General features: G+C 50.2%; 2 protein-coding genes across 7 annotated transcripts in view; one reads left to right on the top strand and one right to left on the bottom strand.

The window, feature by feature from the left end:
• RECQL5 (RecQ like helicase 5) overlaps positions 1-27,602 on the bottom strand; it is a 179,269-nt gene that overhangs the window by 64,886 nt on the left and 86,781 nt on the right. The window lies entirely within an intron of this gene.
• Positions 189-27,583, top strand: SMIM5 (small integral membrane protein 5). 5 transcript variants are annotated; one of them, XM_068262702.1, is made up of 3 exons: positions 189-315; positions 24,038-24,195; positions 27,227-27,583. In XM_068262702.1, exons 2-3 carry the CDS (start codon positions 24,069-24,071, stop codon positions 27,322-27,324), a joined length of 225 nt encoding a protein of 74 aa, XP_068118803.1. In that variant the 5' UTR covers positions 189-315; positions 24,038-24,068; the 3' UTR covers positions 27,325-27,583. The 5 variants fall into 5 exon arrangements, with proteins under 5 accessions (XP_068118803.1, XP_068118805.1, XP_068118804.1 ...); XM_068262704.1 differs by lacking the exon at positions 189-315 and adding an exon at positions 342-451; XM_068262703.1 differs by lacking the exon at positions 189-315 and adding an exon at positions 23,004-23,131.

Here is a 27,602-nt window from a genome sequence, read left to right as displayed (position 1 = left end):
GCACGGCGATCGGTGACTGACTGACGCACTGATCATGCCCACAGGCTGAAAGCCTAGACGGTGCTGCATGGAAGGACATTATAGGATGGAAAGGTGAAATTAGCAATGAGCAGAAGTCAGTCCCAGCTGTTTCCCACTCCCTCCCTCCGTCAGATCACTCCCTCAGACAAGCAGTAGCAATGGACAAACCTCCTCCAAGAAGTGTAACTGAAAACCTCCCATCCCCAGGGTAACAGAGTCAGCCAGGCAGTGCTACGGCAAGAGACAGCTGTCAGGGCCGGCTGCATGGGGTGACAGAGGACAGAGCAGCACAGGGTAAGCCTTACTGCGGCAGCAGCTTCTAACTTTATATTATTAAAAGTTAGGAACAGATCTCCATCTCACTGACTGCAGCCTGCTTGGGATGTAGCCTGTGTGCACCCTGGGACCTTCACAGACAAGTGGACTACAGGTAGATAGAACTACTGTATATAGATATATATTATTTAGAATTTAAAGGGACACTATGGTGAAAAATTGTAAAATTTTAAATATGTGTAAACATAGACAAATAAGAAGTACTTTTTTTCCAGAGTAAAATGAGCCGTAAATGACTTTTCTCCTATGTTGCTGTCACTTACAGTAGGTAGTAGAAATCTGACAGAAGTGACAGGTTTTGGACTAGTCCATCTCTTCATGGGGGATTCTCAGGGATTTATTTATTTTCAAAAGCACTTAGCGAATGGCAGTTGCTCTGTCCAACTACCAAAAAACTGTGTAGCGAGCAGGTAAGCTGGCCAGCATCATTGTTTAAATCCTTTTTAGGGAATAGCTTTATAAAGGATAAAAGCCTTGCTGAGAATCCCCTATGAAGAGATGGACTAGTCCAAAACCTGTAGGTTCTGTCAGTTTTCTACTACCTACTGTAAGTGACAGCAACATAGGAGAAAAGTAATGTAGGACTTGTTTTACTCTCGAAAAAACGTACTTCTTATTTGTCTATGTTTGCACATATTTTACATTTTACTTTTTTTTGCCATAGTGCCCCTTTAAGTAGCGCCGACATCTTCTGCAGATCTGTAAAGAGTATATTGTCATCACTTAAAGTGTACCAGAGGCAATGTGTGACATGATGAGATAAACATTTCTATGTACAGTACTAAACAGGTTCATAACCAGGCTGTTTTACTTATGTTATTTTCCTGCCTGAAAGAGTTAACATGGAAGTGACAGCTTCTGTCTTGTCCATAGCTTGTCGGGAATATAGTAAACATCACTGATAAGCAAATAGCAGCCATAAAAGAATATGGCAGAATACAACTTCCGAGGGCAGGGAGAGATAAAATACATGAACTATTGACCTTTTTCTAACTCTGGGACACTTAATAGACTGCCACTGATTAGCGGCAGTAAAACATTCAACCTACTTTGTAAATGTTTAAATGCAAAATAAAATCCTGGGATACGTTAAAAAAAAAAAAAAAGTCATTTTTAGGAGTAGGAGGATAAATAGAATTGTTTATTTCATACGTTTATTTTCACCTCAGGTTCATGTTAACTGTCCCTCAGAGGAGCTCACAATCTAGCCCCTACTATAGTCATATGTCTATGTATGTATTGTGTAGTGTATGTATTGTAATCTAGGGCCAATTAAGGGGGAAGCCAATTATCTTATCTGTATGTTTTTGGGATGTGGGAGGAAACTGGAGTGCCTGTAGGAAACCCACGCAGACACAGGGAGAACATACAAACTCCGTGCAGATGATGACCTGGCTGGGATTTAAGCGAGAGCGCCAACTACTACGCCACCGTGCTGCATATATATATATTATGAAATTGTCTCACTTCCACTTAGCACAATTGCAGGAAGGGTGAAGACTGAAGGCTTTCACACCGCACAGCAGTGCATTTGGCACAATACATGTGTGTATCATAATCACGGCTTCTGAGTATGTTACCCACAATCCACAAATTCAGAGGTTTAGTTAAAGAAAAAAAAAAGAAACTTTACAACGTAGTATAAAGCAGATGTGTATTTAAGTTTGTTACTTATAAATAGTTGCTTATAAAGTCATGAATTTTAGTTTGAAAACTTAGAGAGAAACTTTGAATCTAGGATGTAACGCTGGCATACCGTGCAAATACGTGCAAATACCGTGCAAAACGAGATGGATATTCAAAAGAGAAAATCCGAATCCTTGCCAGTACAGACACTACTTATAATGCTGAAGTAAGGAGAAATGTGTTTTTAAACAAGAATTCCAGAAGAGCGGAGGCGGGGCCGGAGCATCGGTGAGTGGCTGTGCGGGCACAGGATGTCTGCGGGGGGCGGAGCATCGGTGAGTGGCTGCGCGGGCACAGGATGTCTGCGGGGGGCGGAGCATCGGTGAGTGGCTGCGCGGGCACAGGATGTTTGCGGGGGGCGGAGCATCGGTGAGTGGCTGTGCGGGCACAGGATGTCTGCGGGGGGCGGAGCATCGGTGAGTGGCTGCGCTGGCACAGGATGTCTGCGGGGGGCGGAGCATCGGGGAGTGGCTGCGCGGGCACAGGATGTCTGCGGGGGGCGGAGCATCGGTGAGTGGCTGTGCGGGCATAGGATGTCTGCGGGGGGCGGAGCATCGGGGAGTGGCTGCGCGGGCACAGGATGTCTGCGGGGGGCGGAGCATCGGTGAGTGGCTGTGCGGGCACAGGATGTCTGCGGGGGACCGTTAGAAGGTACGGGTAAGTTCAATTCTTTTTCCCCCTACAGTACTTCTTGAAGCCTGATCTGCGGTGTTTGCGACACGATCACGATACGGTTGCAGAAAAATACAGCAGGCTGGGATTTTGCCACTGTGGTCCAGTCCGTGCGTGTTGCACTCAAACTGACAGTGTGAATGCATAACATACCATAATAACATAGGGTGCGTTTACTGCCCGATTTTGACTTTTTATGAATTGTTGAAAATGCTGCCTTTTTTTACTGCAGTGTGAATCGGCAGTTCACACACAAAAAGGTGTCCTGTCAGTGTTTGACAATTGGCATCAGTTTCTATAGCGTTTTGACACATAAATCTGTTCATCTGCGGTCCGATTTATGTGTGAACCAGGCCTGAATCCTTCTGGCACAAATGCTGCATGACTAATAAAATCCAGCCTCACACCCTTCTTCCTTTGAATACTGTATATGTAGGAAAACATGGAACTCTAAACATCAGAACTATACATCAGCATGCACGGGATTTCACTCAGCATATAGAAAGTTCTAAATAAATGGAACTGAGAACATTCTCTGGACTTTACAACAAGGAGAGCTCAGTGTGTGCAATACAGACTGTAACATATGATACTAACATGCTGTCCAAGCGACAATCCAGTCTGGGGTCTCCGAGACAACAGATGCCGCAGAACAATGCAGCTCAATTGACTTGGTCTCTAGGAGTAACAGGTGCTGACCTAACAGTGCTACCATTCATCACCAGGCAATAAACCGCAGTGATAAAAGACATGAATACCTCTAAATACGCACATTCAATGATAAACAACAAAACAAAGTAGAGAAATACCCCTGTACACTTATTGTGCCATAACACAGACTCAAAATTAACATTTTAATATTTTCTTATTAAAATAAACACATGAAATGTTACAAATAAAAGTTTTCTACTGGTCCTCAACTCCTCCATATGTTGTTATTTTCTTATGGTCCTTTCTCAGTGCATCAGCTGCATTGCAGAATAATAATAATAATAATAATCTGAACATTTGTATAGTGCTTTTCTCCTGTAGGACTCAAAGCGCTCAAGAGCTGCAGCCACTGGGACGCGCTCAAGAGGCCACTCTGCAGTGTTAAAGATACCCGAAGTGACATGTGACAAGATGAGACAGACATGGGTATGTACAGTGCCTAGCACACAAATAACTAGGCTGTGTTCCTTTTTTCCTTTCTCTACCTGAAAGAGTTAAATATCAGGTATGTAAGTGGCTGACTCAGTCCTGACTCAGACAGACAGGAAGTGACTACAGTGTGACCCTCACTGATAAGAAATTTCCCTTTTTATCTCTTTCTTGCTTTTAGAAGCAATTTTCTGCTAGGAAAGTGTTTCATAGTTGGAATTTCTTATCAGTGAGGGTCACACTGTAGTCACTTCCTGTCTGAGTCAGGACTGAGTCAGCCACTTACATACCTGGTATTTAACTCTTTCAGGCAGAGAAAGAAAAAAAAGGAACACAGCATAGTTATTTGTGTGCTAGGCACTGTACATACACATGTCTATCTCATCATGTCACATGTCACACTCCTTTAAGGAGTCTTGCCTTGGACTCCTTACTGAATAGGTACTGACCCTGGCCAGGATTTGAACCCTAGTCTCCCATGTCAAAGGTGGTGCCCTTAACCAGTACACTATCCAGCTATCCACATGTCAACTCGCTGTTCATACAATTCTATGGACCGGTTTACAGCGCTGTGTTGTAACAGATTGCGTTGTTATAACTCGCTGCATGCAGACTTTCTTATAATGTCTAGTCTCCATCGCAGATCACATACGTTATAATGCGTGCGTTATGCAGCACGCACAGTGTGAATCCGGAATTATAGTAAGACAATTCTCTAACATTACAGAAGCAAAGTCCCCAGACTTGGTGACTGACGCCAGGCCCTGTACTTTTCTATAGATTTCTTTTGTGACTACGTTGCTGCAGAACTGGAAAAATGGAGGTGTGACAGCTTGCCTTCATTTCCTTTTCTCTATCCAAATCTTGCACAACTGGCCAAATCTGTAGACTGCATTTCTTGCATATGTGTGATTTTATATATCTGTGGCCTGGTTTCTAAAATGTTCCCATTCATTCATATATCTCTGGTAACGGGCGGCGGCAGGAGCACGCAGTGGCCACCTGTCTCTAAAGACTTCTATTCACGGCCCTGGTACTTCAAGTTAGGTGTTGCCGGGCTGTGAATATACTGCACACGGTGCAGTAAATAGTTAAAGACGCAGTGGCCCGGCGGCGAAACCGAAAGTAGCTGGCGGCGGGAGAACGGAGGCTCGTTGAGGAGCGGCGCGGGACAGGACAGCTGCTGGGGGCTTGGGGAAGTCCCAGGTAAGTGACACAGTTTGTTTATTTTGTCTCTGCAGTTCCGCTTTAAATATGCAAGTAAAAAATGTTTTTTAAACTTAAAAAAATGACTGTTGAAAACCATTTTTCTTTGCATATTTAAAACAGAGTTTTTCAAAAACTACAAGGTCTTTTTGAAAAATGTTTTTTTGTGACTTATACCCACTATTCTGCTTAACATATGATGTCATTTTGGTAGCAATAGCGTATATGGGGGCTTAGCTATTAACCTCTAAAGTCGGCACAGAATTTCAAGAAAATTACGCGAAATTTTGAAATACTACCCTTACATATGAAATGAATTACGATTTTCTCTGAAATTTTCGCATTACGATGCTTAATTGCGAATTTTGATGCAAAATATCAGCCCACCACTGCATTCCCCACCATCCACATGGACCTGGAGGGGGAATAGTAATTAACGCAGGAGCAGGGTGAGCCGTACACCGGTTGTATCCTGCGCCCGAGTCTGCCAGCTGCGATTTCATAGGTATGCCTGCTGAGAAGCTAGCAACCTCCATCGGTGCTTTGAACCCCAATCAGGCCATTAGACTTTGTTCTAGCCACTCATCTTTCTCTGTGCCCTCTGCGTTCCGTCAGCCCTCCTACCCCATGCGTAGCAACGAAATACGATGCTCACCTAGAGGACTGTACAGCCTCGGCTCCGCACTGTGACCTGAGGGCTCGAGCCCAGATTCCTCCTGACCTCGTGTGTGCGCACATGGCCTATGAGTGCATAATTGTATCCTTTTGCTCGTATGTCCTGCTTTTAGAGATTAGAGATCTCAGCAGCGTGGACAGCCACACTACACTGCAAACCGGAGCTAAAATCTCCACCGATAACTAGATACTTACCTAGGTAGAGGGAAACTGAGGCCTCTCTCCTGGATCCTCCAGAGCCTTCCTGTGTCCTCCTTGCCCTGCCATCACTCGCTGGGGCCTTCTGGAAGATGCAGGCCCTGCTCCTCATCATGCACTCTCTCCTGGTTCCTCCAGAGCCTTCCTGTGTCCTCCTTGTCCTGCCATCACTCTCCGGGGCCTTCTGGAAGATGCAGTCCCTGCTCCTCATCATGCTTGTGCATGATGAGCCTCTCTCCTGGATCCTCCAGAGCCTTCCTGTGTCCTCCTTGTCCTGCCATCACTCGCTGGGGCCTTCTGGAAGATGCAGTCCCTGCTCCTCATCATGCACTCTCTCCTGGATCCTCCAGAGCCTTCCTGTGTCCTCCTTGCCCTGCCATCACTCGCTGGGGCCTTCTGGAAGATGCAGTCCCTGCTCCTCATCATGCTTGTGCATGATGAGCCTCTCTCCTGGATCCTCCAGAGCCTTCCTGTGTCCTCCTTGCCCTGCCATCACTCGCTGGGGCCTTCTGGAAGATGCAGTCCCTGCTCCTCATCATGCTTGTGCATGATGAGCCTCTCTCCTGGATCCACCAGAGCCTTCCTGTGTCCTCCTTGCCCTGCCATCACTCGCTGGGGCCTTCTGGAAGATGCAGTCCCTGCTCCTCATGCTTGTGCATGATGAGCCTCTCTCCTGGATCCTCCAGAGCCTTCCTGTGTCCTCCTTGCCCTGCCATCACTCGCTGGGGCCTTCTGGAAGATGCAGGCCCTGCTCCTCATCATGCTTGAGCATGATGAGCCTCTCTCCTGGATCCTCCAGAGCCTTCCTGTGTCCTCCTTGCCCTGCCATCACTCGCTGGGGCCTTCTGGAAGATGCAGGCCCTGCTCCTCATCATGCTTGGGCATGATGAGCCTCTCTCCTGGATCCTCCAGAGCCTTCCTGTGTCCTCCTTGCCCTGCCATCACTCGCTGGGGCCTTCTGGAAGATGCAGGCCCCTGCTCCTCATGCTTGTGCATGATGAGCCTCTCTCCTGGATCCTCCAGAGCCTTCCTGTGTCCTCCTTGCCCTGCCATCACTCGCTGGGGCCTTCTGGAAGATGCAGGCCCTGCTCCTCATTATGCTTGTGCATGATGAGCCTCTCTCCTGGATCCTCCAGAGCCTTCCTGTGTCCTCCTTGCCCTGCCATCACTCGCTGGGGCCTTCTGGAAGATGCAGGCCCTGCTCCTCATCATGCTTGAGCATGATGAGCCTCTCTCCTGGATCCTCCAGAGCCTTCCTGTGTCCTCCTTGCCCTGCCATCACTCGCTGGGGCCTTCTGGAAGATGTAGGCCCTGCTCCTCATGCTTGTGCATGATGAGCCTCTCTCCTGGATCCTCCAGAGCCTTCCTGTGTCCTCCTTGCCCTGCCATCACTCGCTGGGGCCTTCTGGAAGATGCAGGCCCTGCTCCTCATTATGCTTGGGCATGATGAGCCTCTCTCCTGGATCCTCCAGAGCCTTCCTGTGTCCTCCTTGCCCCTGCCATCACTCGCTGGGGCCTTCTGGAAGATGCAGTCCCTGCTCCTCATCATGCTTGTGCATGATGAGCCTCTCTCCTGGATCCTCCAGAGCCTTCCTGTGTCCTCCTTGTCCTGCCATCACTCGCTGGGGCCTTCTGGAAGATGCAGGACCTGCTCCTCATTATGCTTGTGCATGATGAGCCTCTCTCCTGGATACACAAGAGGCTTCCTGTGTCCTCCTTGCCCTGCCATCACTCGCTGGGGCCTTCTGGAAGATGCAGGCCCTGCTCCTCATTATGCTTGTGCATGATGAGCCTCTCTCCTGGATCCTCCAGAGCCTTCCTGTGTCCTCCTTGTCCTGCCATCACTCGCTGGGGCCTTCTGGAAGATGCAGTCCCTGCTCCTCATGCTTGTGCATGATGAGCCTCTCTCCTGGATCCTCGAGAGCCTTCCTGTGTCCTCCTTGTCCTGCCATCACTCGCTGGGGCCTTCTGGAAGATGCAGGTCCTGCTCCTCATGCTTGGGCATGATGAGCCTCTCTCCTGGATCCACCAGAGCCTTCCTGTGTCCTCCTTGTCCTGCCATCACTCGCTGGGGCCTTCTGGAAGATGCAGTCCCTGCTCCTCATGCTTGTGCATGATGAGCCTCTCTCCTGGATCCTCGAGAGCCTTCCTGTGTCCTCCTTGCCCTGCCATCACTCGCTGGGGCCTTCTGGAAGATGCAGGCCCTGCTCCTCATTATGCTTGGGCATGATGAGCCTCTCTCCTGGATCCACCAGAGCCTTCCTGTGTCCTCCTTGTCCTGCCATCACTCGCTGGGGCCTTCTGGAAGATGCAGTCCCTGCTCCTCATGCTTGTGCATGATGAGCCTCTCTCCTGGATCCTCGAGAGCCTTCCTGTGTCCTCCTTGCCCTGCCATCACTCGCTGGGGCCTTCTGGAAGATGTAGGCCCTGCTCCTCATGCTTGTGCATGATGAGCCTCTCTCCTGGATCCTCCAGAGCCTTCCTGTGTCCTCCTTGCCCTGCCATCACTCGCTGGGGCCTTCTGGAAGATGCAGGCCCTGCTCCTCATCATGCTTGTGCATGATGAGCCTCTCTCCTGGATCCTCCAGAGCCTTCCTGTGTCCTCCTTGCCCTGCCATCACTCGCTGGGGCCTTCTGGAAGATGCAGGCCCTGCTCCTCATTATGCTTGTGCATGATGAGCCTCTCTCCTGGATCCTCCAGAGCCTTCCTGTGTCCTCCTTGCCCTGCCATCACTCGCTGGGGCCTTCTGGAAGATGCAGGCCCTGCTCCTCATTATGCTTGTGCATGATGAGCCTCTCTCCTGGATCCTCCAGAGCCTTCCTGTGTCCTCCTTGTCCTGCCATCACTCGCTGGGGCCTTCTGGAAGATGCAGGCCCTGCTCCTCATGCTTGTGCATGATGAGCCTCTATCCTGGATCCTCCAGAGCCTTCCTGTGTCCTCCTTGCCCTGCCATCACTCGCTGGGGCCTTCTGGAAGATGCAGGCCCTGCTCCTCATGCTTGGGCATGATGAGCCTGCCTCTCTCCTGGATCCTCCAGAGCCTTCCTGTGTCCTCCTTGTCCTGTTATCACTCGCTGGGGCCTTCTGGAAGATGCAGGTCCTGCTCCTCATGCTTGGGCATGATGAGCCTGCCTCTCTCCTGGATCCTCCAGAGCCTTCCTGTGTCCTCCTTGTCCTGCCATCACTCGCTGGGGCCTTCTGGAAGATGCAGGCCCTGCTCCTCATCATGCTTGTGCATGATGAGCCTCTCTCCTGGATCCTCCAGAGCCTTCCTGTGTCCTCCTTGTCCTGCCATCACTCGCTGGGGCCTTCTGGAAGATGTAGGCCCTGCTCCTCATGCTTGTGCATGAGGAGCCTCTCTCCTGGATCCTCCAGAGCCTTCCTGTGTCCTCCTTGCCCTGCTATCACTCGCTGGGGCCTTCTGGAAGATGCAGGCCCTGCTCCTCATCATGCTTGTGCATGATGAGCCTCTCTCCTGGATCCTCCAGAGCCTTCCTGTGTCCTCCTTGCCCTGCCATCACTCGCTGGGGCCTTCTGGAAGATGCAGGCCCTGCTCCTCATCATGCTTGTGCATGATGAGCCTCTCTCCTGGATCCTCCAGAGCCTTCCTGTGTCCTCCTTGCCCTGCCATCACTCTCCGGGGCCTTCTGGAAGATGCAGGTCCTGCTCCTCATCATGCTTGGGCATGATGAGCCTGCCTCTCTCCTGGATCCTCCAGAGCCTTCCTGTGTCCTCCTTGTCCTGCCATCACTCGCTGGGGCCTTCTGGAAGATGCAGGCCCTGCTCCTCATGCTTGTGCATGATGAGCCTCTCTCCTGGATCCTCCAGAGCCTTCCTGTGTCCTCCTTGCCCCTGCCATCACTCGCTGGGGCCTTCTGGAAGATGCAGGCCCTGCTCCTCATCATGCTTGAGCATGATGAGCCTCTCTCCTGGATCCTTCAGAGCCTTCCTGTGTCCTCCTTGTCCTGCCATCACTCGCTGGGGCCTTCTGGAAGATGCAGGCCCTGCTCCTCATGCTTGTGCATGATGAGCCTCTATCCTGGATCCTCCAGAGCCTTCCTGTGTCCTCCTTGTCCTGCCATCACTCGCTGGGGCCTTCCGGAAGATGCAGGCCCTGCTCCTCATGCTTGTGCATGATGAGCCTCTCTCCTGGATCCTCCAGAGCCTTCCTGTGTCCTCCTTGCCCTGCCATCACTCGCTGGGGCCTTCTGGAAGATGCAGGTCCTGCTCCTCATCATGCTTGGGCATGATGCGCCTCTCTCCTGGATCCTCGAGAGCCTTCCTGTGTCCTGCTTGCCCTGCCATCACTCGCTGGGGCCTTCTGGAAGATGCAGGCCCTGCTCCTCATCATGCTTGTGCATGATGAGCCTCTCTCCTGGATCCTCCAGAGCCTTCCTGTGTCCTCCTTGCCCTGCCATCACTCGCTGGGGCCTTCTGGAAGATGCAGGCCCTGCTCCTCATCATGCTTGAGCATGATGAGCCTCTCTCCTGGATCCTCCAGAGCCTTCCTGTGTCCTCCTTGCCCTGCCATCACTCTCCGGGGCCTTCTGGAAGATGCAGGTCCTGCTCCTCATCATGCTTGGGCATGATGAGCCTGCCTCTCTCCTGGATCCTCCAGAGCCTTCCTGTGTCCTCCTTGTCCTGCCATCACTCGCTGGGGCCTTCTGGAAGATGCAGGTCCTGCTCCTCATCATGCTTGGGCATGATGAGCCTGCCTCTCTCCTGGATCCTCCAGAGCCTTCCTGTGTCCTCCTTGCCCTGCCATCACTCGCTGGGGCCTTCTGGAAGATGCAGTCCCTGCTCCTCATCATGCTTGTGCATGATGAGCCTCTCTCCTGGATCCACCAGAGGCTTCCTGTGTCCTCCTTGCCCTGCCATCACTCGCTGGGGCCTTCTGGAAGATGCAGGCCCTGCTCCTCATCATGCTTGTGCATGATGAGCCTGCCTCTCTCCTGGTTCCTCCAGAGCCTTCCTGTGTCCTCCTTGCCCTGCCATCACTCGCTGGGGCCTTCTGGAAGATGTAGGCCCTGCTCCTCATGCTTGTGCATGATGAGCCTCTCTCCTGGATCCTCCAGAGCCTTCCTGTGTCCTCCTTGCCCTGCCATCACTCGCTGGGGCCTTCTGGAAGATGTAGGCCCTGCTCCTCATGCTTGTGCATGATGAGCCTCTCTCCTGGATCCACCAGAGGCTTCCTGTGTCCTCCTTGCCCTGCCATCACTCGCTGGGGCCTTCTGGAAGATGCAGTCCCTGCTCCTCATGCTTGTGCATGATGAGCCTCTCTCCTGGATCCTCCAGAGCCTTCCTGTGTCCTCCTTGCCCTGCCATCACTCGCTGGGGCCTTCTGGAAGATGCAGGCCCCTGCTCCTCATGCTTGTGCATGATGAGCCTCTCTCCTGGATCCTCCAGAGCCTTCCTGTGTCCTCCTTGTCCTGCCATCACTCGCTGGGGCCTTCTGGAAGATGCAGGTCCTGCTCCTCATCATGCTTGTGCATGATGAGCCATTCTCCTGGATCCTCCAGAGCCTTCCTGTGTCCTCCTTGCCCTGCCATCACTCGCTGGGGCCTTCTGGAAGATGCAGGCCCTGCTCCTCATCATGCTTGTGCATGATGAGCCATTCTCCTGGATCCTCCAGAGCCTTCCTGTGTCCTCCTTGCCCTGCCATCACTCGCTGGGGCCTTCTGGAAGATGCAGTCCCTGCTCCTCATGCTTGTGCATGATGAGCCTCTCTCCTGGATCCTCGAGAGCCTTCCTGTGTCCTCCTTGCCCTGCCATCACTCGCTGGGGCCTTCTGGAAGATGCAGTCCCTGCTCCTCATTATGCTTGTGCATGATGAGCCTCTCTCCTGGATCCTCCAGAGCCTTCCTGTGTCCTCCTTGCCCTGCCATCACTCGCTGGGGCCTTCTGGAAGATGCAGGCCCTGCTCCTCATGCTTGTGCATGATGAGCCTCTCTCCTGGATCCTCCAGAGCCTTCCTGTGTCCTCCTTGCCCTGCCATCACTCGCTGGGGCCTTCTGGAAGATGCAGGACCTGCTCCTCATGCTTGGGCATGATGAGCCTGCCTCTCTCCTGGATCCTCCAGAGCCTTCCTGTGTCCTGCTTGCCCTGCCATCACTCGCTGGGGCCTTCTGGAAGATGCAGGCCCTGCTCCTCATCATGCTTGTGCATGATGAGCCTCTCTCCTGGATCCTCCAGAGCCTTCCTGTGTCCTCCTTGCCCTGCTATCACTCGCTGGGGCCTTCTGGAAGATGCAGGCCCTGCTCCTCATCATGCTTGTGCATGATGAGCCTCTCTCCTGGATCCTCGAGAGCCTTCCTGTGTCCTCCTTGCCCTGCCATCACTCGCTGGGGCCTTCTGGAAGATGCAGTCCCTGCTCCTCATGCTTGTGCATGATGAGCCTCTCTCCTGGATCCACCAGAGCCTTCCTGTGTCCTCCTTGCCCTGCCATCACTCGCTGGGGCCTTCTGGAAGATGCAGGCCCTGCTCCTCATTATGCTTGTGCATGATGAGCCTCTCTCCTGGATCCTCCAGAGCCTTCCTGTGTCCTCCTTGCCCTGCCATCACTCGCTGGGGCCTTCTGGAAGATGCAGGCCCTGCTCCTCATTATGCTTGTGCATGATGAGCCTCTCTCCTGGATCCTCCAGAGCCTTCCTGTGTCCTCCTTGCCCTGCCATCACTCGCTGGGGCCTTCTGGAAGATGCAGTCCCTGCTCCTCATGCTTGTGCATGATGAGCCTCTCTCCTGGATCCACCAGAGCCTTCCTGTGTCCTCCTTGCCCTGCCATCACTCGCTGGGGCCTTCTGGAAGATGCAGGCCCTGCTCCTCATTATGCTTGTGCATGATGAGCCTCTCTCCTGGATCCTCCAGAGCCTTCCTGTGTCCTCCTTGCCCTGCCATCACTCGCTGGGGCCTTCTGGAAGATGCAGGCCCTGCTCCTCATGCTTGTGCATGATGAGCCTCTATCCTGGATCCTCCAGAGCCTTCCTGTGTCCTCCTTGCCCTGCCATCACTCGCTGGGGCCTTCTGGAAGATGCAGGACCTGCTCCTCATGCTTGGGCATGATGAGCCTGCCTCTCTCCTGGATCCTCCAGAGCCTTCCTGTGTCCTCCTTGTCCTGCCATCACTCGCTGGGGCCTTCTGGAAGATGCAGGTCCTGCTCCTCATGCTTGGGCATGATGAGCCTGCCTCTCTCCTGGATCCTCCAGAGCCTTCCTGTGTCCTCCTTGTCCTGCCATCACTCGCTGGGGCCTTCTGGAAGATGCAGGCCCTGCTCCTCATCATGCTTGTGCATGATGAGCCTCTCTCCTGGATCCTCCAGAGCCTTCCTGTGTCCTCCTTGTCCTGCCATCACTCGCTGGGGCCTTCTGGAAGATGTAGGCCCTGCTCCTCATGCTTGTGCATGAGGAGCCTCTCTCCTGGATCCTCCAGAGCCTTCCTGTGTCCTCCTTGCCCTGCTATCACTCGCTGGGGCCTTCTGGAAGATGCAGGCCCTGCTCCTCATCATGCTTGTGCATGATGAGCCTCTCTCCTGGATCCTCCAGAGCCTTCCTGTGTCCTCCTTGCCCTGCCATCACTCGCTGGGGCCTTCTGGAAGATGCAGGCCCTGCTCCTCATCATGCTTGTGCATGATGAGCCTCTCTCCTGGATCCTCCAGAGCCTTCCTGTGTCCTCCTTGCCCTGCCATCACTCTCCGGGGCCTTCTGGAAGATGCAGGTCCTGCTCCTCATCATGCTTGGGCATGATGAGCCTGCCTCTCTCCTGGATCCTCCAGAGCCTTCCTGTGTCCTCCTTGTCCTGCCATCACTCGCTGGGGCCTTCTGGAAGATGCAGGCCCTGCTCCTCATGCTTGTGCATGATGAGCCTCTCTCCTGGATCCTCCAGAGCCTTCCTGTGTCCTCCTTGCCCCTGCCATCACTCGCTGGGGCCTTCTGGAAGATGCAGGCCCTGCTCCTCATCATGCTTGAGCATGATGAGCCTCTCTCCTGGATCCTTCAGAGCCTTCCTGTGTCCTCCTTGTCCTGCCATCACTCGCTGGGGCCTTCTGGAAGATGCAGGCCCTGCTCCTCATGCTTGTGCATGATGAGCCTCTATCCTGGATCCTCCAGAGCCTTCCTGTGTCCTCCTTGTCCTGCCATCACTCGCTGGGGCCTTCCGGAAGATGCAGGCCCTGCTCCTCATGCTTGTGCATGATGAGCCTCTCTCCTGGATCCTCCAGAGCCTTCCTGTGTCCTCCTTGCCCTGCCATCACTCGCTGGGGCCTTCTGGAAGATGCAGGTCCTGCTCCTCATCATGCTTGGGCATGATGCGCCTCTCTCCTGGATCCTCGAGAGCCTTCCTGTGTCCTGCTTGCCCTGCCATCACTCGCTGGGGCCTTCTGGAAGATGCAGGCCCTGCTCCTCATCATGCTTGTGCATGATGAGCCTCTCTCCTGGATCCTCGAGAGCCTTCCTGTGTCCTCCTTGTCCTGCCATCACTCGCTGGGGCCTTCCGGAAGATGCAGGCCCTGCTCCTCATCATGCTTGAGCATGATGAGCCTCTCTCCTGGATCCTTCAGAGCCTTCCTGTGTCCTCCTTGTCCTGCCATCACTCTCCGGGGCCTTCTGGAAGATGCAGTCCCTGCTCCTCATGCTTGTGCATGATGAGCCTCTCTCCTGGATCCTCCAGAGCCTTCCTGTGTCCTCCTTGTCCTGCCATCACTCGCTGGGGCCTTCTGGAAGATGCAGTCCCTGCTCCTCATGCACAAGCAGGGCCGTGCTGCACCAGTGGACGAGCAGCTCCGGCTGTACTGCGGCCTGCTCAGTGCATGAAGAGGAGCGTAGTGACTATAAGAAATCAGACAAGCTCCTATTGAATTTCTTTCAGGGTTCCGCTCACAGCAAGTGTGGGCCAGGAGGACATGAGACGCCTCTGCAGGACCCAGAATCTTCCTTCTACTGAGGTAAGTATAAGGTTTTTGTGCTGAGGGGCAGACTGTCAGGTGCAAAGATCGGTCCCTGATACTAAAATACAAAACAGCAGCCCCAACTATGGCAGACGGTTATTAGCAAGGTCTTGTATCTATGCAACTACAAACTTCTGGTAGTTTGCCATGGTTGTCAGAATTCCGCTAGAAACATAAGTAAAGTTACAACTGAGATTTGTACCTGCAGAGGTATAAGAGTAAGCCTGTGATGCTGAAAATGGATACTTACCTTGGGAGGGGAAAGCCCTCCTCCGCCAGGCCCTTCCAGCACTAAGACCCCTGGAGCACAGCTGCACTGTGTCTGCACATTAGCACGGACCCGCTCGGGCTTCAGCGGAAAACGCAGAGCCCCATCGGGGTGAGCTACAGCACTGGAATGGCTGCGGCAGAGGACGACAGGGGATGCGTCTGGAGAACCCAGAGGCTGCTCTCTCCCAAGGCCAGTACCACTTTGGGGCACTTATTTCCTGACAGGTTTCCTTTAAAGAAAACTTGTAATATATGCATAGCTCAAAAAACGACACTCTGATAATCTTGACGTAACAGATACTTGTATGTTTCCTCTGTTATTGTGCCAGTGCTATCCACAGCAGCTTAGCAAAATATTGTCCCCTCCCTATCCAGTGGCCTAACCAGGGCTGTGTAGTGGCTACAAAAATCACCCGACTCCAACTCCTCAGCTTATGAGACCTCAGACTCCAACTCCTCAGTTTATGAGACCTCTGACTCCAACTCCGACTCCTCAGCTTATGAGACCTCTGACCCCGACTCCTCAGCTTATGAGACCTCTGACTCCAACTCCTCAGCTTATGAGACCTCTGACCCCGACTCCTCAGCTTATGAGACCTCTGACCCCGACTCCTCAGCTTATGAGACCTCTGACTCCAACTCCTCAGCTTATGAGACCTCTGACTTCCACTCCTCAGCTTATGAGACCTCTGACCCCGACTCCTCAGCTTATGAGACCTCTGACCCCGACTCCTCAGCTTATGAGACCTCTGACTTCCACTCCTCAGCTTATGAGACCTCTGACCCCGACTCCTCAGCTTATGAGACCTCTGACTCCAACTCCTCAGCTTATGAGACCTCTGACCCCGACTCCTCAGCTTATGAGACCTCTGACTTCCACTCCTCAGCTTATGAGACCTCTGACCCAGACTCCTCAGCTTATGAGACCTCTGACCCCGACTCCTCAGCTTATGAGACCTCTGACCCAGACTCCTCAGCTTATGAGACCTCTGACTCCGACTCCTCAGCTTATGAGACCTCTGACTCCAACTCCTCAGCTTATGAGACCTCTGACTCCAACTCCTCAGCTTATGAGACCTCTGACCCCGACTCCTCAGCTTATGAGACCTCTGACCCAGACTCCTCAGCTTATGAGACCTCTGACCCCGACTCCTCAGCTTATGAGACCTCTGACCCAGACTCCTCAGCTTATGAGACCTCTGACCCCGACTCCGACTCCTCAGCTTATGAGACCTCTGACATTATTATTTATATTAAATAATAATGTATGATGTTGGGTAAGTTCCCAGTGCTATATAAATACACAATAATGATAGTAGTGACTTCATCCACACCAAAAAGAAAAAAATAAATAACCAGATGAATGTGTATTTTTCCTTTGGATATACCGTAACCTGGATGAAGCTGAACCTTTCCTAAGACATTCCAGGACTGTAGCTCAGCTTAAAGTGAGCTCCTAATGAATGCCCTCTCTGTCAGGCCTGTGTGTACTCTCACCAGAGACAGGAGCCTCCCAGAGTGTCCTGAGCATGATGCTGTCTCATTTTAGAATAAAGCTTGGGAGTTGCCTGCCCTGCCTTTAGGGTGTACTAGCATCTCCGTCCGAGTGAGAGAAAGTGTAAGGTGTGGAGAAAGACAAGGCAGCAATCAACAAAACATCAAGTGCAAATTAACAGTGAGTGCGAAAGACAAAAGGTGAAAACTGTACATTTGCTCAAAACAAACTGTGTCACTTACCTGTGGCCACCCCAGGCCCCCAGCAGCCGTCCTGTCCTGCGCCGGTCCTGCACGAGTCTCCGTTCTGCCACCACCAGCTCGTATTGTTACCCATAGCTCCCCAGGCCCCCAGCAGCCGTCCTGTCCTGCGCCGGTCCTGCACGAGTCTCCGTTCTGCCACCACCAGCTCGTATTGTTACCCATAGCTCCCCATGCCCCCAGGAGCCGTCCTGTCCCACGCCGGTCCTGCACAAGCCCCCGTTCTGCAGCCACCAGCTCGTATTGTTACCCATAGCTCCCCAGGCCCCCAGCAGCCGTCCTGTCCCTCGCCGGTCCTGCACGAGCCTCCGCTCTGCAGCCACCAGCTCGTATTGTTACCCATAGCTCCCCAGGCCCCCAGCAGCCGTCCTGTCCTGCGCCGGTCCCGCACGAGCCTCCGTTCTGCCACCACCAGCTCGTATTGTTACCCATAGCTCCCCAGGCCCCCAGCATCCGTCCTGTCCTGCGCCGGTCCTGCACGAGCCTCTGTTCTGCCACCACCAGCTCGTATTGTTACCCATAGCTCCCCAGGCCCCCAGTAGCCGTCCTGTCCCACGCCGGTCCTGCATGAGCCTCCGTTCTGCCACCACCAGCTCGTATTGTTACCCATAGCTCCCCAGGCCCCCAGCAGCCGTCCTGTCCCTCGCCGGTCCTGCACGAGCCTCCGTTCTGCCACCACCAGCTCGTATTGTTACCCATAGCTCCCCAGGCCCCCAGCAGCCGTCCTGTCCCACGCCGGTCCTGCACGAGCTTCCGTTCTGCAGCCACCAGCTCGTATTGTTACCCATAGCTCCCCAGGCCCCCAGCAGCCGTCCTGTCCCTCGCCGGTCCTGCATGAGCCTCTGTTCTGCCACCACCAGCTCGTATTGTTACCCATAGCTCCCCAGGCCCCCAGCAGCCGTCCTGTCCCACGCCGGTCCTGCACAAGCCTCCGTTCTGCCACCACCAGCTCGTATTGTTACCCATAGCTCCCCAGGCCCCCAGCAGCCGTCCTGTCCTGCACCGGTCCCGCACGAGCCTCCGTTCTGAAGCCACCAGCTCGTATTGTTACTCATAGCTCCCCAGGCCCCCAGCAGCCGTCCTGTTCCTCGCCGGTCCTTCACAAGCCTCCGTTCTGCCACCACCAGCTCGTATTGTTACCCATAGCTCCCTAGGCCCCCAGCAGCCGTCCTGTCCTGCGCCGGTCCTGCACGAGCCTCTGTTCTGCCACCACCAGCTCGTATTGTTACCCATAGCTCCCCAGGCCCCCAGCAGCCGTCCTGTCCCGCGCCGGTCCTGCACAAGCCTCTGTTCTGCCAACACCAGCTCGTATTGTTACCCATAGCTCCCTAGGCCCCCAGCAGCCGTCCTGTCCTGCGCCGGTCCTGCACAAGCCCCCGTTCTGCAGCCACCAGCTCGTATTGTTACCCATAGCTCCCCAGGCCCCCAGCAGCCGTCCTGTCCCTCGCCGGTCCTGCACGAGCCTCCGTTCTGCCACCAGCTCGTATTGTTACCCACAGCTCCCCAGGCCCCCAGCAGCCGTCCTGTCCCTCGCCGGTCCTGCACGAGCCTCCGTTCTGCCACCACCAGCTCGTATTGTTACCCATAGCTCCCCAGGCCCCCAGCAGCCATCCTGTCCCTCGCCAGTCCTGCACGAGCCTCCGTTCTGCCACCACCAGCTCGTATTGTTACCCATAGCTCCCCAGGCCCCCAGCAGCCGTCCTGTCCCTCGCCGGTCCTGCACGAGCCTCCGTTCTGCAGCCACCAGCTCGTATTGTTACCCATAGCTCCCCAGGCCCCCAGCAGCCGTCCTGTCCCACGCCGGTCCCGCACGAGCCTCTGTTCTGAAGCCACCAGCTCGTATTGTTACCCATAGCTCCCCAGGCCCCCAGCAGCCGTCCTGTCCCGCACCGGTCCTGCGCGAGCCTCCGTTCTGCAGCCACCAGCTCGTATTGTTACCCATAGCTCCCCAGGCCCCCAGCAGCCGTCCTGTCCTGCGCGAGCCTCCGTTCTGCAGCCACCAGCTCGTATTGTTACCCATAGCTTCCCAGGCCCCCAGCAGCCGTCCTGTCCTGCGCCGGTCCTGCACGAGCCTCCGTTCTGCCACCACCAGCTCGTATTGTTACCCATAGCTCCCCATGCCCCCAGGAGCCGTCCTGTCCCACGCTGGTCCTGCACAAGCCCCCGTTCTGCAGCCACCAGCTCGTATTGTTACCCACAGCTCCCAAGGCCCCCAGCAGCCGTCCTGTCCCGCGCCGGTCCTGCACAAGCCTCCGTTCTGCAGCCACCAGCTCGTATTGTTACCCATAGCTCCCCAGGCCCCCAGCAGCCGCCCTGTTCTGCGCCAGTCCCGCATGATCCTCCGTTCTGCAGCCACCAGCTCGTATGGATCTTAACTAAAGTTTGGGATAGACCCCGTGAAGAAAAGTGATTATCCAACAGGACAGAAAAAGTTACTATAAAATAATAATAATAATAATAATAATAATCTACACTGACTTAGACCAGACATGGGCAAATTTGGCCCTCCAGCTGTTAAAGGATACCCGAAGTGACATGTGACATGATGAGATATACATGTGTATGTACAGTGTCTAGCACACAAATAAGTAGGCTGGGTTCCTTTTTTTCTTTCTCTGCCTGAAAGAGTTAAATATCAGGTATGTAAGTGGCTGACTTAGTCCTGACTCAGACAGGAAGTGACTACAGTGTGACCCTCACTGATATGAAACTCCCCTTTTTACCTCTTTCTTGCTCTCAGAAGCCATTTTCTGCTAGGAAAGGGTTTTATAGTTGGAATTTCTTATCAGTGGGGGGTCACACTGTAGTCACTTCCTGTCTGAGTCAGCCACTTACATACCTGATATTTAACTCTTTCAGGCAGAGAAAGAAAAAAAGGAACACAGCATAGTTATTTGTGTGATAGGCACTATACATACACATGTCTATCTCATCATGTCACATGTCACTTGGGGTATCCTTTAAGGAACTACAAGTCCCACAATGCATTGCAGGAGTCTGACAGCCACAGTCATGACTCATAAAGGCAAGTGCATTGTGGGACTTGTAGTTCCTTGACAGCTGGAGGGCCAAGTTTTCCCATGCCTGGCTTAGACCCTAGCATAACCATATCAACTACAAAGGGAAGTTGCAAATACCATCACTGAGAACTATCAGCTGGAACAATAAATACATTATGGATATATTAGGTCACTTTGCTGTAACTACTAAAGACACAATGTAAATATAAACATTGTGAGTACATATACGGTATGTTTAATGCTAAAAGCGGATATTGTACTTTCCCTCCTTTGTGCCTGCTACGCTTAGAGTGACGTCATGTAAACAAACTCATGGCTGCCATCGTGTGGCCAAAAAGTAATACTACAACTAAAAGTAAAAAAAAATAAAACTCAAGACACATTTACATTATAAAACTATAGTTTACATCCCACCCTCCCAAAAATACCCAAATAAAATGTTTAATATAAAAAAAAAAATTACAATTAAAAAAACATGTAAATATTTACCTAAGGGTCTAAACTTTTTAAATATCAATGTAAAGATGAAATATTTCTATATTTTTTTTTTAAACTTGTAAATAGTGATAGATGCAAAACTAAAAAAATGCACCTTTATTTCCAAATAAAATATTGTCGCCATACATTGTGATAGGGACATAATTTTAACGGTGTAATAACCGGGACAAATGGGCAAATACAATACGTGAGTTTTAATTATGGAGGCATGTATTATTTTAAAACTAGAATGGCTGAAAACTGAGAAATAATGATTTTTTCCATTTTTTTCTTATTCTTCCTGTTAAAATGCATTTACAGTAAAGTGGCTCTTAGCAAAATGTACCCCCCAAAGAAAGCCTAATTGGTGGCGGAAAAAACAAGATATAGATCAGTTCATTGTGATAAGTAGTGATAAAGTTATAGGCTAATGAATGGGAGGTGAACATTTCTCATGTGAAAACGACGGAACGAGAATGGGTTAAACCACCAGCAAGTGAGAAAATACTCAAAATAATTTTTATAGGACTTATTCCCCTACTTTTTGGTACGTTTTCATTTGCAAAGTGCTGAAAGCTTATTTTAAACAGAAGATAAAAAATGATCTCCTTGTAGAAAACTCGGGCAATATTGCAGAGCGGACACTTGTGTTGGTGCTGTGCAGGATGGAGGAGGGCGGAGAGAGCAGCAAGCGGTGTGACATCATGTGGTGGGCGGGGTAAGTGGGGGAAACAATGCTCTCGGTCGGTAGGCACTCATCCAAATCGGTCAACCAGGCTCCCTTGCCAACTTCCCACAGGAGAGCTGCCACGTCCCTCCCATCCATCAATAACAAGGGGAAAAGGAGAAGTGTACTACTAGCCATTCATTACTCAATCCCTGAATAATACAGTCAATATAACTGATAGCTCGGCCAATTAATCAGAATTTGAATGGCACTAGACAGGATCATTGAGACCAAAGATCATTTAAAACCTGTGGCTTTGCGGTTATTCAATGCAGCACAAAACCATCAATATCTAATCGATGAAAAGTACATCTAATAACATTTTCAATCAAGTTTAGCCTTAAAATTGATCAACAGAAGTTGAATATTAATATAAGAGAAAGCAAAGAATGTACATGTCGCCACTTTCATAATATGCAGGGATGCACCAGGCTGAGGCCTAGTGCGGCGTCAGCTTATTGTGGGCGGCGGTTTAGTGTGGATGACGGCCTAGTGTGGCGTCAGCTTATTGTGGGCGGCGGTTTAGTGTGGATGACGGCCTAGTGTGGCGTCAGCTTATTGTGGGCGGCGGTTTAGTGTGGATGACGGCCTAGTGTGGCGTCAGCTTATTGTGGGCGGTGGTTTAGTGTGGATGACGGCCTAGTGTGGCGTCAGCTTATTGTGGGCGGTGGTTTAGTGTGGATGACGGCCTAGTGTGGCATCAGCTTATTGTGGGCGGCGGTTTAGTGTGGATGCCGGCCTAGTGTGGCGTCAGCTTATTGTGGGCGGCGGTTTAGTGTGGATGCCGGCCTAGTGTGGCGTCAGCTTATTGTGGACGGCGGTTTAGTGTGGATGACGGCCTAGTGTGGCGTCAGCTTATTGTGGACGGCGGTTTAGTGTGGATGATGGCCTAGTGCGGCGTCTGCTTATTGTGGGCGGTGGTTTAGTGTGGATGATGGCCTAGTGCGGCGTCAGCTTATTGTGGGCGGCGGTTTAGTGTGGATGACGGCCTAGTGCGACGTCAGCTTATTGTGGGCGGCGGTTTAGTGTGGATGACGACCTAGTGCGACAGTTGCGCTGTGCACACAATTCTTATCAGAATCGGGAACTTCCTGACTGAAAATATTAGGTATCTGCAGGTAGCAAAACCACAGCTCACTACCAAAGTCATGTTGCTGTCAACAGATTCTGAACACTGATCATCATCACGACTGGAACCTATTTATAGCAACTTTAAAGAGAAACTGTCACGGAAATCTTGAGATTTAAAAACGCATACAAATAAGAAGTACATTTCTTCCAGAGTAAAATGAGCCATACATTACTTTTCTCCCATGTTGCTGTCACTTACAGTATGTAGTACAAATCTGACATTACTGACAGCTTTTGGGTTAGTCCATCTCTTCATGGGTGATTCTCAGCATGGCCTTTATTCATTATAAAGACATTCCCTGAAAAAGATTTATGCAATGATGCTGGCCAGCCTCCCTGCTCGCTGTACACTTTTTTGGCAGTTGGACGGAGCAACTGCCATTTACTAAGTGCTTTGAAAAATAAAGAAAATCTACAGAACCCCCATGAGAAGATGGGCTAGTCCAAAGTCGGTAATGTCAGATTTCTACTACTTGCTGTAAGTGACAGCAACATAGGAGAAAAGTAATTTATGGCTCATTTTACTCTGGAAGACAGGTACTTCTTATTGGTGTATGTTTACGTGTATTTTAAATTTTAAGATTTTTGCGACAGAGGTCCTTTAAAGAAAAACATTTTAGCTATCCTCTGCAGCCAATTAGTTGTATGTGATGTGTATATAAGACTTGTACACTAAAACTGAGAGTTAACAAAATGGCTCCCTGCATGTGAGATCGTTAAAGGCAGTTGCACTGTTTAACAGTCCAGATATTTAAACCGCAAAAATCATTTGCTATATCCAGAAACAGGGATATAGACAGCTGCTTCCGGCTCCTTAAGATCTAACGAGAAGTAGGGGAAGCAATCCTGGCACTTACAGTTAGACAAGAGATTTCCTTGGTACTTGCTCTGTAAGAAAATCCTTCTAACGTCTTTAACTCGTAGCATATCCCCGAAGGTAAGATACAATGCAGGAAAAACAGAACAGCGCTTAGGCCTCATTCACACTGGGGCGTTTTCCCCTGATGTTTTGCACTTAGCTGATCGGTACTGTTCAGCAAGCCACTGCCACACATGTAATCCTATGGGATTACGCACACTGCGGCCATTGCGATTTCCACTGATTGCAAATGTGCTGCATGCAGCATTCTGTGGGCGATTGTTCTGCGATTCTCATTCACAGGACAGAGCGGCAAAACACAATCGTGGCAAAATCGCTGAACACCTAAATTCAAAACTGCGATTGCGTTTTGCGATTCCGAGTGTGAATGGAGCCTGAACTGACGAGAAATGGTTAAAAAAACAACTAGACCAACCATTCACTTAAATAGGAACTCCAGTGAAAGTAATGCAATAAAAAAGTGCTTCATTTTTACAATAATGATGTATAAATGATTTAGTCAGTGTTTGCCCATTGTAAAAATATTTTAAATCCTTGATTTATATTCTGACATTTATTACATGGTGACATTTTTACTGCTGGCAGGTGATGTAGCTGCTGCATGCTTCTTTTGGCAGTCAGAAACAGCTGTAAACAGCTATTTCCCACAATGCAACGAGGTTCACAGACAGGAAACTGCCAGAAGTACCACGGTCCTCAGTTTCTTGTGGGAGGGATTTCACCACAAAATCAGCCATGCAGCGCCCCCTGATGGTCTGTTTGTGAAAAGCATTATATTTCTCATGTAAAAGGGGGTATCAGCTACTGATTGGGATGAAGTTCAATTCTTGGTCGGAGTTTGTCTTGTATTTTGAAGGAAGTGTACATGATTACTTTAATCGTTTTCATGCATTGCATTATTTCAGGCTGATATTGGACCAGTCCCAGCGTGCCACCATGTCTTACCAGGATTTCACGCAGGAAGTGCAGAATATGGGAGAAAAACTTGTGCTGAAACTACAGAATCTACCTCAGGCAGACCCGGTGGAAATTACTGCCTTCACCCTCATCCTCGTCTTTATTGGTGAGTTGTATGAATGTCTGTGATCACATGGTCACGCCAAGGAAGACTTTTCTGAAATCTTGGCTTAAAGGACACCTGATGCAAAAATAAACTAATGAAATAAACGATTGTATCTATCTTCCGTCTCCTAAAAATGACTTTTTAAGATATTCCACAGTTTTATTTTATTTTTAAATCTACTTTTTAAGTTTTTACTGTTTTATTGTTTTTGCTCAATGACACATTCATTGACGTGTGCCAGAGCTATAATCTATGAGCCATTGACCCTTTTTATCTCTTTCCTGCCCTCAGAAGCAATTTTCTGCTAGGAAAGTGTTTTATAGTTGGAGTATTACTTATGCACAAAAACAAATATGGCAATTGTATGGGTAATAAAAAGTAGGAAAACACATTTTATTGAATGTTATGTGAGAGTTTTATCCCACTTTAAAGGGAACCTGAAGCGAGTAAAATTATTTAACCACTTCACCACTGAGGGGTTTTACCCCTGGAGCACCAGAGCAATTTTCACCTTTCAGCGCTCCTTCCATTCATTCGTCTATAACTTTATCATTACTTATCACAATGAAATGAACTATATCTTGTTTTTTCCGCCACCAATTAGGCTTTCTTTAGGTGGGACATTATGCCAAGAATTATTTTATTCTAAATGTGTTTTAATGGGAAAATAGGAAAAAATATGGGGGAAAAAATCATAATTTTTCAGTTTTCGGCTATTATAAATAAATAAATAATGCATGCTACTGTAATTAAAACCCATGAAATGTATTTGCCCATTTGTCCCGGTTATTACACCGTTTAAATTATGTCCCTATCACAATGTTTGGCGCCAATATGTTATTTGGAAATAAAGGTGCATTTTTTCAGTTTTGCGTCCATCCCTAATTACAAGCCCATAGTTTATAAAGTAACAGTGTTATACCCTCCTGACATAAACATTTAAAAAGAGTTTAGTCCCTAAGGTAACTATTTATGTTTTTTATTGTAATTTTTTTTTAATTACAAAAAAAAAAAAAATAATAATAATTGGGGAGTGTTTAACCACTTCAGGATTCTGCGTACGCATAAGTACGCCCCTGAATCCTGCAGCGGTTTCCATGGGTTCCATGTCAGTTCACGGAGGGTGTCTCCCTGAACACCCTGCGAGCCTCTGATCGCGGCTCGCAGGGTAAATGTAAACACGTGGGGAAGATCTTCCCCACTGTTTACATACATACGGCGCTGCTGCGCAGCAGCGCCATAGAGGAGATCGGTGATCCCTGGCCTCTGATTGGCCGGGGATCGCCGGCATCTGATAGGCTGAAGCCTATCTGAGGCGGCGCAGGATGGATTTCCGTCCCGCGCAGCCTAGAATGAAGAGGGGAGGGAGGGAAGGAGGCAGAGGGAGGAATAGCACTGCGAAGGAGGGCTTTGAGGAGCCCCCCCCCCCCCCCGCTAGGCACAGCAGTGAGGCGATCAGACCCCCCCCCCCCCCCCCCAGCAAGACATCCCCCTAGTGGGGAAAAAAGGGGGGGAAGTCTGATCGCCCTGCCTGATTTCTGATCGGTGCTGCGGGCTGAAGAGCCCCCGCAGCACAGATCATCCAAACCACCCGAAACCCGGAAGTGGTTAAATTGAGTTAATTTATAATGTAAAACTATATAGTTATATATGAAAAATGCTTTTGGGTGTAGTTTTACTATTTGGCCACAAGATGGCCACAGTAATTTTTTGTGCATGTGTCCTGTAAGCGTCGGAAGGACGCTTACAGGAAGGTCAATGAGGCTGGGAAACTTTTTTTTTTTTTTCACAATGATTGCGCTGCTTCTCATAGAAGCAGCCGATTATTGCTGGGGGGATTAGATCAATGAACGGGAATGTTTTTCCCCGTTCATTGATCTCCGAGCGAGCGGGCGGTGGCATGCACGTGTGCATGTGCGGATATCTCCACCCCCTGAAAGAATGGAAAAAGGAGCGTAGATATCCGCATCTGTGGGGGTAAAGTGGTTAAAATAATCACATGACGTGGCTGCAAATGAATATTACATGCTAACCTCACCGTTCTTCTAGTTCTGACAATATTTTGTCAACTGAACTGAAATATACCAGTTGCTGTCAGTTATATATCAGCAGCTGTCAGTTACAACTAAATGTGCAAGGTAATGTCCATGTTTCCCTATGGCTCAAGTGGGTGATATTGCAGTGTAACAGTGTGCTGATCAGGAAGCTGTTATGGGGGTAATGGCCAATTTTAATATGGAGGACGGAGAATTCCATTGATCACAGTGGAGAAACAGGATGCAGGAGAGGAGAAAGAGATTGAGGAGTAGACTACGCAGGAGGGAAGTATGACCTGCCTATGGTTATTTTGACTTTTATATTTTCAGTTCAGGTTCTCTTTAGAGGGGCACTATGGCGAAAAATTGTAAAGTTTAAAATATCTGCAAACAAATAAATAAGTACGTTTTTTCCCAGAGTAAAATTACCTAAAAATTACTTTTCTCTTATGTTGCTGTCACAGTAGGTAGTAGAAATCTGACATTACCGACAGGTTTTGGACTAGTCCATCTATTCATGGTGGCATTCTCAAGGATTTATTTATTTTCAAAAGCACTTAGTGAATGGCAGTTGCTCTGTCCAACTACCAAAAAACTGTAGCGAGCAGGGAGGCTGGCAGCATCATTGTTTAAATCCTTTATAGGGAATATCTTTATAAAGAATATAGGCCATGCTGAGAATCCCCTATAGAGATGGACTAGTCTAAAACCTGTCACTTCTGTCCGATTTCTACTACAGCAGCATAGGAGAAAAGTAATTTATAGCTCATTTTACTCTGGAAAAAAACGGACTTCTTATTTGTCTGTGTTTGCACATATTATAAATTTTACAATTTTTCGCCATAGTGCCCCTTTAAGTAACATGTGGGTGACTGAACCATGGCAGGTCTTTCCTATGCATATACTGTATGTGCTATGTATTTTTCATGTAATACGTTCATTGTCAGATAAACCCAAACAATAATATAACACATTGCCTGTTTTCCCTTTGGCAGCCATGGTGTTGGTGATGGCGACCCTGGCGTGTTCTGTCTGCTGCTGTTCCTGTGATAAGCATCGCACTGTCAAGGTGCAGCCAAAAGCCCAGGTGTGAAAGCAGTGACCAGCCCCATCTAGGTGCCTTACACTTGGACCGGTTAATAAATGCAGCGGAAAAAACGTACATGTACTCCAAAATGACTAAACAAAGCACTGGACTCGTTTATACTGAACTGTAAAAGGTTATTTATGCACTGAACCGAATCAGTAACAGCTACAGAGGAAAGAAGACAAAAAGACAAAAACACACCACCTAATGCCACCCTTGTCATCACCAAGATGAACACTTTCTATAAACCTCTCAGGGAAAATGAGTACATTATCAGCTGTCAT

Source organism: Hyperolius riggenbachi, chromosome 12, assembly GCF_040937935.1.
Source record: "Hyperolius riggenbachi isolate aHypRig1 chromosome 12, aHypRig1.pri, whole genome shotgun sequence".
In the NCBI taxonomy this organism is placed as follows: Eukaryota; Metazoa; Chordata; class Amphibia; order Anura; family Hyperoliidae; genus Hyperolius; species Hyperolius riggenbachi.
The sequence above is the reverse complement of the archived record's forward strand: the minus strand, read 5'-3'. Positions and strand labels throughout refer to the sequence as shown.

Coding starts and splice junctions, on each gene's coding strand:
- SMIM5 (XM_068262702.1), top strand. CDS start 24,069: ATGTCTTACCAGGATTTCACGCAGGAAGTGCAGAATATGGGAGAAAAA. Junction 24,196..27,226: donor CCTCATCCTCGTCTTTATTG/GTGAGTTGTATG, acceptor TCCCTTTGGCAG/CCATGGTGTTGGTGATGGCG.